This window comes from Engystomops pustulosus, chromosome 11 (assembly GCF_040894005.1).
Source record: "Engystomops pustulosus chromosome 11, aEngPut4.maternal, whole genome shotgun sequence".
In the NCBI taxonomy this organism is placed as follows: Eukaryota; Metazoa; Chordata; class Amphibia; order Anura; family Leptodactylidae; genus Engystomops; species Engystomops pustulosus.
In genome coordinates, this window is record NC_092421.1 from 6,580,441 (window position 1) to 6,597,216 (window position 16,776).

A 16,776-nucleotide genomic window follows, 5' to 3' on the forward strand; every position below is an offset into this window, starting at 1 on the left:
TTCCTTCACCCAATGAAATAGATTAAATCCAGTATCTACACAAGTGTTATATGAAGCCTGGTACAGTCTGCAAATATAAGCATAAAAAGTCACATTTTAAGAAATATTAAAAACATCTATGAATGAAAACCTGATACACAATAATCTGAGTGCAAGCTTTTTCTGTCCCCACAGGGACTGCACGAAGAGCTTTCAGATGTTCGCATATTCTACTTATTAACTTTAAAACAACACTGCAGGGTAAGGTTCTAGCAATCACAGGAAACGGCTCTGCTGGATAGAGAACAGATGGCTTTACCAATGTACGTCCCCAGCTGTGGGTCTACACAAAGCGCTCATCAGCACCTACCAGGAAAATCTACTGATTCCTGCAACGCATGCTAAATGTTGATATGCAAAGATGACTATAAATCATCGTACGGATATAAAATATATATAAAGCCACCTACATAGCAAGCATCTATGAGGCCGGTTGTATACAGGAGCTATTCAGAACTATTGCCCAAATCCTCTTTCTCAGAACTATAGTTTACATTTCTTCGTAAAGTAAAAAGCAGAAGTTACATGATGAGAATATTCGGGTGCATGTGATATCGGCCACTGTATATGTATGTAATGTGGCTGATTATATAAAGGGATATGTATACAGGAAAAAGAAAAGTTTCTAAAACTAGCCCTCAAATTTAGGATCAATATGAAATGATTGGGTGTCCGACAACTAGCACCCCAACTGTTAGTCTCGTTGTATAGTGCCCAACGCTTTGTTGAAAGTATCAAGGTCTTTACTTTTTTTTTTACATATATTCTCTAACCAATGCAAGCAACTGACTCACCAGATATTTTACATCTAAAATAATAGTAGTTCCGGAATGCATTTAAAGGGAACCTATCACCACAAATACAGCTGGTGACAGGTTCCCATAGAGCATATTAACTAACTGACAATTCTTTCCCTAAAATTGTTTCCCTTACATCTCCAGATATCAACTTTATATTAATTTACCTGGCATCAGCAGCAGTGTGTACTGCTCGGCCATCCTCTCCCGTCTACTCCTCCCCGGGTCCCAGGCCTTTTCTCAGTATATTATCTGACCGGGGCGATGCCTCCATGGAGGGTGGGGAGGAGTAGAAGTCCATGGATGCATGCAGTGATTTCATGTGAGAAGATGCATACATGGGGTACATGTTGCAAATCTTGCTGGGTAAAGGAGCTGAGGTGACATCATCCTGATCACATGACATGAACTGATCAATGATGTAACGGCTCTCTGTGTTCCTTACAGCAGAAATACATCTGGACCCCTACAACCCTGTTATCTTTGCACACTTTTCTTTGTCCTGACTCCATACCAGTCTTGTTCCAGACTTCAGAGCCGAGAACGTCCCGATAGATCCTTGACCCTTTCATCACAACCAGACCACTGCTCCACAATTCATTCCCACAACAATTCATAAACCGCACCATATTCTTCCTCTTTGGTTTATCAGTGTATTTTTATTTTGAACTAACGAAAGGGGCGCTCGGTTATCTTTTATCTAACCGTATACCAACGCGTCTTGTCATTCTGGAGCAGCACATTCAAGATTAACCTGGTAAACCTTAAACCATCAATCAATCAGGAACAATGAGGCAAAGCAATTTAAAATGCATAACCCACATAGGCCGGTGGCACACATGACGTTTTGAACCCGTTTTTTGGGACGGTTTTAAGCAGTCTGTTTTTGGAAAACGCATCCGTTTTTGACCTGTTTTAATAAACCGGTCAAAAACGCATGCGTTTAACGGACTGCATAAAAACTACCCAAAAACGGGTTCAAAACGCCACGTGTGCCGCCGGCCTTAATGTGATTGGACTCACATCAGGTTAGTTGCATAAAAGTTTTTTTTTAACATTGCAGCTAAGGAACCATTTAGGGATAAAGAAAATAATTTTAATGAAGTTTATATTTTTGGTGGCTTAATTACAATGGCAATCTCCATTGCACTTTTTATGCACTTTCTGGTTCAGGTAAAATAGCTGACTTGAGCCGGACCAGTAACAAAGTAAATTGTGGAAACGCCCAATGTCCCCTGATGACATATGTGACAGATAACAATTGGCTTGTTAGACACACATGATAAGATTCCCCTTCCCACCCTGACTATACCATGAACGCTTAGGCAAGCAAATGTAACAAACTTATGCAACCGAACATCCACCAGCCTGGAGAGAAAAAAAAAAAAAAAAAATCTATTGGACCTTTAAAACTTTCACATCTACAATAATAACGCCATCACGAGGCGCATTCTGATTTAGCTGGAATGGGATAGAATCAGTAACAATGTAACGGAGATATCTATAAACCTGACAATGTTCTCATTCCAATAATTGCAGCGGATGCAAGACTAAAATCAGAATCTGGAAACTTGGCAACACAAAGTATAGAGCCAAAAAGAAGTCTGTAATTTGGAAAGTTTGATATTCTTTTGGATTATTTGTGTATTTGGGGGGGGGGGGCTGTCTTAAAGAAACTGAAGTAAAATAGGCAAGAAAAGAAAAGCGAGCTTTAAGTTATCAATATGGCAAAGGAGGACATCTAGCAGCAGGATTAAGGATAGTAAACCAAGCATGCTTGTGTGTGCCCCCCTCTGCCTCTTCTTTTAGACTAACAAAGCAGCAAATAAGCCTGAGGAACTCCAGGCTCCATAGGTGTAAATAGAGCCTGGAGCCCACAGTCTCATTTGCATAATTGTAAAGCCTTTTCTTCAATTTAAGGACATAAGCAGCTAAAAGAAGAGCACACACACCAGTATGTCAGTCATTGTGCTTGGTTTACAATCCTTCATCCTGGTGTCATTGTTTACTTCCTGTAGATACAATCCAGTCCGACGGCACACAGGTGTACAGCTCGTTATAACACAGACTGCTCAGAGCTGTGCGATATAACAATCCGTGACACATGACATTACCAAGGACCTTTTTTTCTTTTTATACACAGTACTGATGATAGTGGTCTTTTAGGCTAGCTAGTAGCGATGAGCGGACACGAATTGCACAGCCGCCAATCCAGCAATATTGGCAGGATGCTCAAGACACACTGGAACTCTGTACCTGAACTCCAAGTTTGAGCTCGCTCATCTCTACCAGCTTGTAACAGTTATCAATAAAGATTCCCAATCAGAGAACTAGAAAACATTACAGGAAATCTACCACTTGGGTGGAATTAATTTAATTCGTTTAAGGAATTCAGATAGAAAAGTGTACAGGCAGTCCCCGAGTTACATACAAGATAGGGTCCGGAGGTTTGTTCTTAAGTTGAATTTGTATGTAAGTGGAAACTGTATATTTTATAATTGAAGTTCTAGACAATTTTTTTTTTCTTTTGCCCCAGTGACAATCGGAGTTTCAAAATTTCTGCTGTAATTGGACCAAGGATTATCCATAAATCTTCATTACAGACGCCTTACAGCTGATCATTGCAGCCTGGGACTATAGTAACATCCAGAGAGGTCACCAGAGGTCACAGAGGTCTGTTTGTAACTAGGGGTTGTCTGTAAGTCGGGTGTCCTTAAGTAGGGGACCGCCTGTATTCTAAAACTGTATAACTTATAAATTACACAGAGGATCAATTATTAAAGTTGAAGTTTGCCACCTGCTGTTTATTTCGGATATCAAAATTTAAAACTTTGAATATTTAGTTACAGATGATACATAACATTCAACTGATCAAATCTATTGCCTTGGACAGAAGAACAGTATATAGAGGTGGCAACTGACAGCGCTATATACCACACATTTTACAGATATTCCCTCCCGCATGTAGCACTATATACAGATATATATATATTACAAACGTAACCCCCCCCCCCCATGTAAGTACATTGTACAGATCCAGCTGCCACCTCAGCTTATAGGTGAGAGCATGGAGTGTCAGCGATTGAACTGAGGATGCAATCAATATCTACTTTTGTTAAGCTCCTCTACTGGAGCGGATATTTGTCAGTAGAACCTCTGAAGTACTGATTTGAGCAGCAGAACTCAATGGTGGCATAATGGAAGAAGCTGCCCATTTTTGTTGGAATATAGGTTTTTCTTTTACCTGTGAAAGTCTAAATTCTGGAGAAGGCATTGGGATACACCAGGCAATCTATGATGGGAAACCATGGCTCCAAGCATTGATGTAAATTGAACTATTACACATACATACATATATACACATACATATATATATACACATACATATATACACACACAAACACACACATACATACATGTTCAAGAGAGGCCTGGATGACTTTCTGGAGAGCAAAAATATCACGGGTTATGGGGATAAAACATTTATTTAATTCTTAAAGGTTGGACTTGATGGACTTGCGTCTCCTTCCAGCCTTATATACTATGATACTATGATACATACATATATACATACATATACACACATACATACACATATACACACATACATACACATATACACACATACATACACACATACATACATACATATACATACATACACATATGACACATAACCACAGAGCAAGTACAACCCATTATGGCGGCAACAACAGCCCTGCCAAGTGGCAACTCTGCAAGAACTGCCTATGGATTTATGGATTGAGAATATAACACAATACACGGGATGTAAGATCTTTTAATGCTCCGAATGCCTTTTGTGGGCACTTTTCATATATTTTACATTCATCATGCAGATCTTTAAAAAAAAAAAAAAAAATGACATAGAAAGAATGAAAACAATGAATGCTATGCAGTTCCTGAGTGAGGAGGGACACGCTGGTCCGGTCACGATACAAGCAACCATCCTGAACGGATAATAAATAAGAAATGAGAGAAGACACAGACCATGTACAGATGAGATACATTTGCTGTGCACTAAATAGAAAAAGAAAATCCAATCTTAATGTAACCTCACAATGTGGTGACGCCAAATAGAAAAGCTTTTCCTGTTCGCTACAACCGGAACGCTTTGTGATTCGTGGTAAATGTAATTGGGAAAAGTGATTTGGAAGCCGTCCCAGGCCTGTCCCCTCAAGCACATACTGCACAGGCACACACAGGGTTAAATGCAATTACTGCCTTTACAGGGGAGGCTTGTGCAGAATGTCAGATAGGTCTTACACCAACGTTACACAATCATCAGGATGGACATAATACGGACAGAGCCGAGGTGTTCACCCTGTCACCACCTCCCACCCTGGGAACAGGACAGGTGCAGCATCAGAGCCACAGACCCTGCTCAGCACCCACCTGTGCATGCTGGACATGTCCACTACATACACCCCGACACGACACATGCATGCTGGACATGTCCACTACATACACCCCGACACGACACATGCATGCTGGACATGTCCACTACTTACATACATACACCCCATGCATGCTGGACAGATCCACTACATGCATACACACACACTGACACGTCACATGCATACTGGACAGATCCACTACATGCATACACACACCCTGACACGCCACATGCATGCTGGACATGTCCACTACTTACATACATACACCCCATGCATGCTGGACAGATCCACTACATGCATACACACACCCTGACACGCCACATGCATGCTGGACATGTCCACTACTTACATACATACACCCCATGCATGCTGGACAGATCCACTATATACATACACACACCCTGGCACACCCCATGCATGCTGGACATGTGCACTATATACACACACCCTGGCACAGCACATGCATACTGGACAGATCCACTATATACATACACACACCCTGGCACAGCACATGCATGCTGGACATTTCCACTATATACATACACACACCCTGGCACAGCACATGCATGCTGGACATTTCCACTATATACATACACACACACACCCTGGCACAGCACATGCATGCTGGACATTTCCACTATATACATACACACACCCTGGCACAGCACATGCATGCTGGACATTTCCACTATATACATACACACACCCTGGCACAGCACATGCATGCCCCATATGTCAGCAGCAGGATGGAGGAAGCCATGCACATGTAAAAGTTGTCGGCATCAGCAGTGATGACAGGACAGCGGCGCGCGCCAGGGGGACAGGCTGCAGGTTACCTTAGGGCTGGCATGCTGCGGCGCTCCTCCGGGGGCTCTGGGCAGCTGGTTGGCAGTGCAGCGGGCAGCGTGCTTCCAGGCGAGCAGGGCTCGGGCTCTACCATAGACCGGAAGCTCCGCCCCCGAGCCCGTCATTGGCTAAAGCGCGCCACACATTCTCCCCGCAGTCTGCACCCGCTGCTGCCCGGCGATAACGGGCGCCGACCCCGACTGCCGGGAGACCGGGGCCAAGGGGGTGGGCGGCAGGGAGATAACAGGTCACACTGCAGGGATCCATAATGACATTAGTTATACTTCTTCATCAGCCGGCCGTGGGGTAGGTCAGATGTACAGCAGACATAGCACGTATACATACACCCGGGAATCCCCCTGACAATACTACTACTAGCAGCTTTACTTCTGTATATCATGCGGACAGAATACGGACCCGTTTTTTCTTCAGTTGAACATTGGGGGACCAGGAGACAAAAAAAAAAAAAAAAAGTTGCAGCAGGCAGCATTATACATCACCCCATTACACATCACATATAATATTATATATATATATATATATATATATATATATATATATATACACATACATACATACATATATAAATACACAGTCCGTTTTTTCTGTCACCGCGCAGACTGAAAACACGATGCATGTATTGGCGGACTTAAAATGGAGATCCCAATCTGAAAGAGCCCAGTAGTCACTATTACAGGGACTCCTTGCATCATACATGACAAATATGATGTTAGGAGTCCCGTCCTCAGACCTGTGGTCAGTTGTGTTGCAGCCTATGACTACGTTTATCTGTACAGTCACATCCATTTCAAGCTGTGCTCAGATCTGCTTTAGTCCGTTCCTACTAGCTACTTGACCACATACTATAAGATTCAAGTGTAACCCCCCCCCCCCCCCTCCCAAGTTCTTTTAAGACTTCAAGCTAAATATAGTCGATTAAGAAAATATATTCACACTAATAACTTCAAGTGGATCTTTGACCACCTCCATTAATCTTTCAAGAATTCTTTTTTTTTAGGTCAAATCTCGCCACTTTACAGTAAATAATCACCAAAGTCATGTGAAAATGACCAGAGAAGAGGCATATTTTGCCTGAGACGAGTCAAGTTTATTTGCTGCAGGGGGGAGGTCACTGCAGATGCCTTATAGTACCTAGAAAGTTGCTTGTGTCGCACTATAGATAAGAATCGCAGCAGTCAGGAGGCTTGTGGTTTTGCAAGTTACAGAACTATAGATGCAGGCGTGAAATTGATCTTTATCTGTAGTTCACATATCCCACAGTCTTTCACTGTCTGCATCTCCGGTTCTGTAGCACACAAAACTACAAGCCTGATGTGAACTGAATGAGGAGATTCTCATCTTTAATACAGAACCAAAAGCAGATTTTGGTTCTAGGTGACACCTTCTCCAGCCTTTAAAAGTGACTCCTCTGGGGCAATGACTCTTCTCACCTAATTTGTATAGGACTCTAAAGATAATTTTATTTGAATAGATTAGGTAGGTGGGGGGGGGGGGGGGGGCTTGTGACAGTGGTTCATCTAACTTTGTACTGTACGTTTATACTTTATCCACCTTTATTCTCACATCGGTCTCCTTTCTGTGCATCTATACAGCGATTTCATTAGAGTAGTGCACCTCGGCTGCACAGGAATTGCACCTATGACAGTGCCAAGGTGACCTACAGCAGCTTCACTACATCAGGGCTCAAGAGCAACAAACTCTGGACTCAGGCAAGTATACAAGTTTATTTATTTTCTTATAGCAGGAGGCACAGAGGGAAAAAACTACAGGGGAACCAAACCACCAGTCCAGTTCTTGTCTCAGCAGTCACATTCAATCTCATTAATCTGCCATATATAAACATTTCTTCAATTGGATGTTATTTTTAAAAAAAATGTTCCTGTGTGAAGATAATTTCTCATAAATGTAGTCATGTTGTCCCTTAGAAACAAGACTGCGTCCTTGGATACGACCACCTCTGCTGGAGGGATTGCACAAAGAAACAGAAGGTTTTTGTATATGAAATGTCCGGGAGTTATTGCAGGTCCCACAGCCGTCCTCTGGTAATGATTGCTGAATCCAGGAGGTCAGGCAAGACTCAATAGCGCATGTCTGGCCACTGCTGCCAAAATGTGAGGTGGTCGTATCCAAGGAAGCTATCTCATTTCTAAGGTACAGAATGACTACATTTATGAGAAATTATATTCACACAGGAACATTTTTTTTTTAAATAACATCCAATTGAAGAAATGTTTACATATGGCAAATGAATTAAATTAAATGTAAATGCCCAGATGGGAAAACCCCTTTAAGCCATCATATCTATTTGATGTAGGAAGGATACTAACAGAAAGTCGCAATGTATGCCATTATATAGACCTATGAATGGAGTCCTAACAATACATATAACATGTACAAATTGAGGCGTTTCCAACTTTTTGACAAACAAAGTGTGCACAGAGCCCGAGGTGCCCGAGCACAAATAGCAGCAACCTGAGCTCTCATCTTATACTGCGCCTGCAATAAGGGTAAAGTTGCTAAGTAACAAATCTCCCAACAATAAATGTAGCTTTGCAAACCAAACAGCATTGAGTTTACTAAATGGCACAGCCTGGTTTACCAACTCAAACACTGTAGGCACTGCTACAAACACTGATTGCATAACATTATCCAGCATTACCATTACAATCCACTAGAGGGCAGAAGTGGCCTAAAAATGATGGTCACCCATACAAATAGTACAGAAACCAGAATGAAGGCTGCAGAAAGGACTAGTGCAGTGGTAGGCAACCTGTTAGTGACCAAGTGCCCAAACTTCAACCAAGACCCACTTATTTATCGCAAAGTGCCAACACAGAAACTTAATTTGTGATTTATACTCCCTTCTCTGTCACAGCTTTCATTGATACCAGCACCTGAGGACATCAATAAAGCAGAACATAGAAGAAATTTGGATAATCATTGTAGCTTCCCTCCAGGGTCCCACAGGAAGAATTGTCAGGACCGGAGCAGCAGCTACAATGATAATCCAGATCTCTCCATATTTCCCACTCCTCCAGCAGTCCCAGGTAGCACCATCACTTTAAAATAGCTCTGTGCACAGCAAGTCCTGGGCTGTCTGGGACTGCAGGAAGATACCTGGAGTCCTCTCTGGTCATGGCTTGAGTGCCCACATAAAGGGGCCATACGTTCGCCAGCACTGGACTAGTGCATGAAAACAACACACACATATACATACAAATATTATATATATACACATATATATATTATACACGTACATAGTACATTCTCAAGCCACAAAAAACAGGCCATTGGTCCATTTGGGGCCGGTGTGTCATTGACATGTTAGGTCACTTATACACGGGCCCCTTGAAAACATGGCCATGTATAAGCGCCCATAGCAATATAAAAATGTAAAAAGAAAAAAAAAAAAGAAAGTGTGTGCTAGCTAATATAAACATACTTCATATTTTTTTGCTGCAAAAGTTGATACAGAAGTTAAGGAGAAGTCCTGCTCATTCTAGGACTAAGATCATTCAGAGGGGAGTTTTTTCACAACCATTGTTGCTGACATTCACGCGGCCTGCAAATGGAGGCCTTTTTTACGGATGCAGGAGGGCTCTTATGCACTTCCACACGCTGTACACTTTCACCTATAGCAGTGGTGGCGAACCTATGGCACTGGTGCCAGAGGTGGCACTCGGAGCCCTCTCTGTGGGCACTCAGGCCATCACCAGAGATGACTCCAGGTATCTTCCTGCAGTCCCAGACAGCCCAGGACTTGCTGTGCACAGAGCTATATTACAGTGAAAGCGCTACCTGGGACTATTTTCTGCTTTATTGGTGCCTCAGGTGCTGATATGTATGAAAGTTGTGACAGAGGGAGTATAAATTTCTGTGTTGGCACTTTGCGATAATTAAGTGGGTTTTGGTTGTAGTTTGGGCACTCGGTCTCTAAAAGGTTAGCCATCACTGACCTATAGCATAGTGACCTATCGTCTCCTTCATGTTTCTTCTCATTTGTGTTTGTTCACTGATCAGTGTTTTTTTTTTTAAACACATCACGTTCCCCTTTGTTTTCTGACTTGCAGACCACAGATTCAGCCTCAGCTATACTGGCTCATCAACTTGAAGGTTATCCTGTCCCTTGACAGGACAGTAAAAGGGTTGTCCTGTCCTTCCTGGAAGGTACCAAATATACTCGAATATAAGCAGAGTTTTCAGCACAAAAATGTGCTGAAAAACCTCACCTCGGCTTATATTTGAGTGTACTTGCCTTCCGACGCCAAAGCAAGTCCTCTTCTATACAGAGCTGCTCCGGCATCGGCTCCATGTCCTTGCGCCGTCCGTCGCAGGGATCGGGACGTGCGCCGGAGCCCCGATGTATAAGGCTGGGCAGGCCACATACACTACAGGGGGGCTGCCAGGCTACCTATGACCAATGCATTTCCCACCCACGGCTTATACTTGAGTCAACAGGTTTTCCCAGTTTTTTTTGTGTTAAAATTAGGGGTCTCGGCTTATACTCGAGTATACACGGCAAGTCGTTTAATAAAAATCCGCTCATGTTCACACTTCCAATTATTTTGGCCCTTAAAAAAAAAAAAAAAAAACAGTAGCATGAGGGCGATGGCACACATGGCGTTTTTGGGCCGTTTTTAGTTAGTGCGTTTTCAGATCGTAAAAAATGCATGCGTTTTTTTACAATCTGAAAACGCACTAATTAAAAACGGCCCAAAAACGCCATGTGTGACATCACCCTTAGGCTACATTCACACTACCGTATGGGGGACGTATATACAGCTGATATACGCCCCCCCATAGACGGCAATGGGCACACGGCACCCTACGGGAGCGGTGCGGTGCAGCACCATGCCCCGGAAAAAGATAGGGCATGTCCTATCTTCCTCCGTAGTACGGCGCCGTGCGCCATTACTTCCTATGGAGAGGGGCGGGGGTGAGCTGCACTCACCTCCTCCTCCTCCTCCTCCTCCTCTCCCTGTGCACTGCCGTTGCCCGCTATGATACGGTACGGGCGGGCAACGGCAGTGTGAACGTAGCCTTAGACATAAATTTTCTTCCTGCAAAGTGAAAACTGCAGAGCAGCCATAATAAAATCCATAATAAAATATAGAGCCACAGCTCACGGAGCATCCAGGACCACGGCCAAGCTCTGCGGGTAGTTTATGAAATGCTTTGTATTTGCCCTTCTTTTGTACTGTCCTGATTTGTAAGCTCTGTAGCATAGCAATACCAAACCGTTACATTGTATAAGTGCAGCTGGTTATACGGAGTCTTGCATAATATGGCGCATTGTTATACATCAGCTGAGTTACCCAGGCAGGGAAGCTACTGCAGCTACTATGACAAACAAAAAAAAATCTCAAGCCTTGTACATATTTCCCCAGATCACAGACCGCACACATTACTACTTATATTATGGGTGCGTTTGGTCATCCGTTTTTTGCTGGGTTCATAATGTGGCATTTACAGAGCTATAGTCTCCATAACAAAAAGTTCTGCACATTTTAAAGGACACCTGTCATCAGGTCTGTGTCACTTGTCCTGTCACCTCTACCTGTTGGAGCAGCTCCAAGGATCCCATCCCAGCCTTTATCTAGTTATTTCATACATTATTCATTGTAAAATCATCTATTCTTTATTATGTAAATGAGGCTGGTCATCTGGTCAGAGGCAGTGATGTCACCCCTGTTACCCCTCCCCTCTCCTCCCCTCATGTCTGTGTGTAATGTATAGTAAAGCATTGCTAGTGTGTGTGCTGTATCTGCTGACATGCTGCATCCTCCTAATATACAGGTGAGAGACACAGACATCAGCTACACATGAATCTGACATGTTCTGCTGTAACATGGCTGCAGCCTGGAGCTGCTGTATCTCTCCTATACACACACACATGCACACACAGGCTGCAGGGGGCGCCAGCACCAGGAAGCACATCATTATACAGCCTCGCAGTCATTATACAGGCTGTCAGTCATGCACTGGGGGTGTGGCTGTGCCTCCCACTCATGAATAATAAGCTGGACAGCTTGAATATGCTAATGCTTCATCTGACATTTCACAGGTCATTTGCATACAGCTTTAGGACCTCATTGCTTAGGATTACAGGCATGTAGAGGGACAATGAAGGGATAGAGGCAATGCTCTCTAATGGCAGTTTATGAAAATATATTTAGTTTAGGAGGGTTATTTTGCATGACGGGTTCTCTTTAATACAATACTGTGGTTACCATGGCCCCAACACTTGATACACATAAACCTGAATAAGGCCTAAGGTTGGGGTTCCAAATAGTGAACAGCTGCGTTAAGTTTTGGGTGTCATGACAGCTGCCATACATGCCAAGTCTGCACAGATCCTTGGCAGGACTAAACAATACAGGTCGCGCCCTTGTCCTCAAATAACGTTTAGAACTTATAAGCACAGCTGTAAAAGAGGAAGATTTAACGACCAGAAAGGCTGCATTCAACTTGGGGCACATAAAATGACATAATCGCAATTACTGATGCAAGGCTGCATGTGGTCTGACCCGGGTTGTGCATCCACTTCTAGGCTTTTAGTTGAGATGAATGCGAGTTGCACTTTATGTACATGCTCAGTAGTGAGTAAGGCACTGGGAAGAGATGCCTGCATGTATCTCAGCACTGCCAGAGCGACCAGGTAAATAGGATTGTCAAGTCAGAGTTGTGACTATTTTGGTGGAGCTGCAGCTAGGGAAACCAAGGAATCGCAATATAACCCTGAACAACAGTGTACAAGTCTGATATATAGATGTCATACATTAATGCAAAAGAGAAGACTGCTGCGGGGGAATGGAGAAGCCGAGCATGCTGTAGGAAAGGGGACATTTGTGTCTCCTCCAATCTCCCCATTCCTGTAGCATTCCGGGGAAGGCATGCTACAGGAGAGGGGAGACATTGGTACGGGGGAATGCTACAGGAGAGGGGAGACATTGGTACGGGGGAATGCTACAGGAGAGGGGACATTGGTACGGGGGAATGCTACAGGAGAGGGGGACATTGGTACGGGGGAATGCTACAGGAGAGGGAGACATTGGTACGGGGGAAGGCATGCTACAGGAGAGGGGGACATTGGTACGGGGGAATGCTACAGGAGAGGGGGACATTGGTACGGGGGAATGCTATAGGAGAGGGGACATTGGTACGGGGGAATGCTGCAGGAGAGGGGGGACATTGGTACGGGGGAATGCTACAGCAGAGAGGGACATTGGTACGGGGAATGCTACAGGAGAGGGGGACATTGGTACGGGGGGAATGCTGCAGGAGAGGGGGGACATTGGTACGGGGAATGCTACAGGAGAGGGGGGACATTGGTACGGGGGAATGCTACAGGAGAGGGGAGACATTGGTACGGGGGAATGCTACAGGAGAGGGGAGACATTGGTACGGGGGAATGCTGCAGGAGAGGGGGACATTGGTACGGGGGAAGGCATGCTACAGGAGAGGGGAGACATTGGTACGGGGGAAGGCATGCTACAGGAGAGGGGAGACATTGGTACGGGGGAATGCTACAGGAGAGGGGAGACATTGGTACGGGGGAATGCTACAGGAGAGGGAGACATTGGTACGGGGGAATGCTGCAGGAGAGGGGGGACATTGGTACGGGAGAATGCTGCAGGAGAGGGGAGACATTGGTACGGGGGAATGCTACAGGAGAGGGGGGACATTGGTACGGGGGAATGCTGCAGGAAAGGGGAGACATTGGTACGGGGGAATGCTGCAGGAGAGGGGGGACATTGGTACGGGAGAATGCTGCAGGAGAGGGGAGACATTGGTACGGGGGAATGCTACAGGAGAGGGGAGACATTGGAACGGGGGAATGCTACAGGAGAGGGGGACATTGGTACGGGGAATGCTATAGGAGAGGGGACATTGGTACGGGGGAATGCTACAGCAGAGGGGGACATTGGTACGGGGGAATGCTACAGGAGAGGGGAGACATTGGTACGGGGGAAGGCATGCTACAGGAGAGGGAGACATTGGTATGGGGGAATGCTACAGGAGAGGGGAGACATTGGTACGGGGGAAGGCATGCTACAGGAGAGGGGAGACATTGGTACGGGGGAATGCTACAGGAGAGGGGAGACATTGGTACGGGGGAATGCTGCAGGAGAGGGGGACATTGGTACGGGGGAATGCTACAGGAGAGGGGAGACATTGGTACGGGGGAAGGCATGCTACAGGAGAGGGAGACATTGGTACGGGGGAATGCTACAGGAGAGGGGAGACATTGGTACGGGGGAAGGCATGCTACAGGAGAGGGGAGACATTGGTACGGGGGAATGCTACAGGAGAGGGGAGACATTGGTACGGGGGAATGCTACAGGAGAGGGGGACATTGGTACGGGGGAATGCTGCAGGAGAGGGGAGACATTGGTACGGGGGAATGCTGCAGGAGAGGGGGGACATTGGTACGGGGGAATGCTGCAGGAGAGGGGAGACATTGGTACGGGGGAATGCTGCAGTAGAGGGGGGACATTGGTACGGGGGAATGCTGCAGGAGAGGGGAGACATTGGTACGGGGGAATGCTACAGGAGAGGGGGACATTGGTACGGGGGAATGCTGCAGGAGAGGGGAGACATTGGTACGGGGGAATGCTGCAGGAGAGGGGAGACATTGGTACGGGGGAATGCTACAGGAGAGGGGAGACATTGGAACGGGGGAATGCTACAGGAGAGGGGAGACATTGGTACGGGGGAATGCTACAGGAGAGGGGAGACATTGGTACGGGGGAATGCTACAGGAGAGGGGAGACATTGGAACGGGGGAATGCTACAGGAGAGGGGGACATTGGTACGGGGAATGCTATAGGAGAGGGGACATTGGTACGGGGGAATGCTACAGCAGAGGGGGACATTGGAACGGGGGAATGCTACAGGAGAGGGGGACATTGGTACGGGGAATGCTACAGGAGAGGGGGACATTGGTACGGGGAATGCTACAGGAGAGGGGGACATTGGTACGGGGAATGCTACAGGAGAGGGGGACATTGGTACGGGGAATGCTACAGGAGAGGGGGACATTGGTACGGGGAATGCTATAGGAGAGGGGACATTGGTACGGGGGAATGCTACAGCAGAGGAGGACATTGGTACGGGGGAATGCTACAGGAGAGGGAGACATTGGTACGGGGGAATGCTACAGGAGAGGGGGACATTGGTACGGGGGAATGCTACAGGAGAGGGGAGACATTGGAGAGAAGGCAGCTTCAGGAAAGGGGACAGTGGAGGGAGGGGAGGCTTGCTCCCTAAGTGGGGAGGAGCATTTTCAGGAAATTGGACCATATAAGCTGGCCACACGGAGTAATGGTGGCGCATGCAAACATACATTTTTGGCTAAGAGACAATGACATCATCCATGCCGCTCACTGGTCCCTGGAAAAAAAAAAATGTATGCCCACAGCAGGTCTCTGGGCAAATAAAAGTTAGGGACCACTGCCACAGGCTAACGTGGGAAAATGGTTATAAAATTTAGCAGAGTGACAATTCCACAAGCTCCGTAATCATCTGGTTTCTTCAATGGTCAACTTTAGATATTTGCATGACTATTGTAATACTTTTACAGGGGACACCCGACTTACAGACAACCCATAGTTACAGACAGACCCCTCTGACTTCTGGTGGAGCTTTCTGAATGCTTTACTATAGCCCCAGACTGCAATGATCAGCTGTAAGGTGTCTGTAATGAAGCTTTATTGATAATCCTTGGTCCAATTACAGCAAAAAATGTTTAAACTCCAATTGTCACTGGGGCCAAAAATTATTTTGTCTTGATCTACAATTATAAAATATACAGTTTCGACTTACATACAAATTCAACTTAAGAACAAACCTCCGGACCCCATCTTGTATGTAACCTGGGGACTGCCTGTAACTTGAAATTTACATTTGACCATCAGTGGAATAGCATTCCCTTTCTTGACATTCTTCTTACTGGAGACGGCCTTAATTCTACCATTAACACTAGACTCTATCGTAAACCCACATCGGGTAATACATGTTTTAAAGCTGATAGCGGTCATCCCCTACACTCTATAAAAAAACTTACCCGTTGGCGCTTTCATCAGAGCAAAAAGAGCATCCTCCACCTCTGATGCATACAATATGGAATGCAACATCATTACTAATCGCCTACGGAAAAGGAGGTTACAATCGCAAGCTATGCCACCGAGCACGCAATATTGCTGATAGTAGAGATCGCTCTCACTATATCTGAAGCCACCCCCAAAATTAAAACTAATGACTTGCCCGTGTTTTCCCACACAATTCAGCATGCAGTATGCCGCTATAACTACCATCGTAAAAAAATACTTACCTATTCTCTATCAGGATACCACAATGGATAAGCTCCTAAATAAGGGTATCCGATGTGTGTCAACTAGGGCACCTACATTGGGCAACATACTGTCCCCTAATTATTTCACCTATAATCAACACATTAACACCTGGTTAAAAGGGAACCTACCACCACAAATCTACCTATAAAAGGTAGATCGGGTGGTAGGTGGATCAATGGGACGTGAGGATAGCCCTTTTAAGGGCTAATCCTGACGTCCCCACACTTTTTTGTTAACTTTTATTAGACATATAGTCAAATTTACTTATGCGGCTACTGGGGAGTGGAGTAGCCGCATCTGAGG

General features: G+C 45.2%; 1 protein-coding gene across 2 annotated transcripts in view; it reads right to left on the reverse strand.

Moving 5' to 3' along the window:
- The window catches only part of ADK (adenosine kinase), a 134,116-nt gene that overhangs the window by 111,056 nt on the left and 6,284 nt on the right, over positions 1–16,776 (reverse strand). Inside the window, exon 1 of one of the 2 annotated variants that reach the window (XM_072131236.1) lies at positions 6,088–6,226. The exons of the other annotated variant lie outside the window; for it this stretch is intronic. Within the exon in view, the coding sequence (XP_071987337.1) occupies positions 6,088–6,191 (104 nt within the window). The 5' untranslated portion in view covers positions 6,192–6,226. Of the gene's footprint in view, positions 1–6,087; positions 6,227–16,776 lie in introns of those variants that run through there. 2 annotated transcript variants of the gene reach the window in all.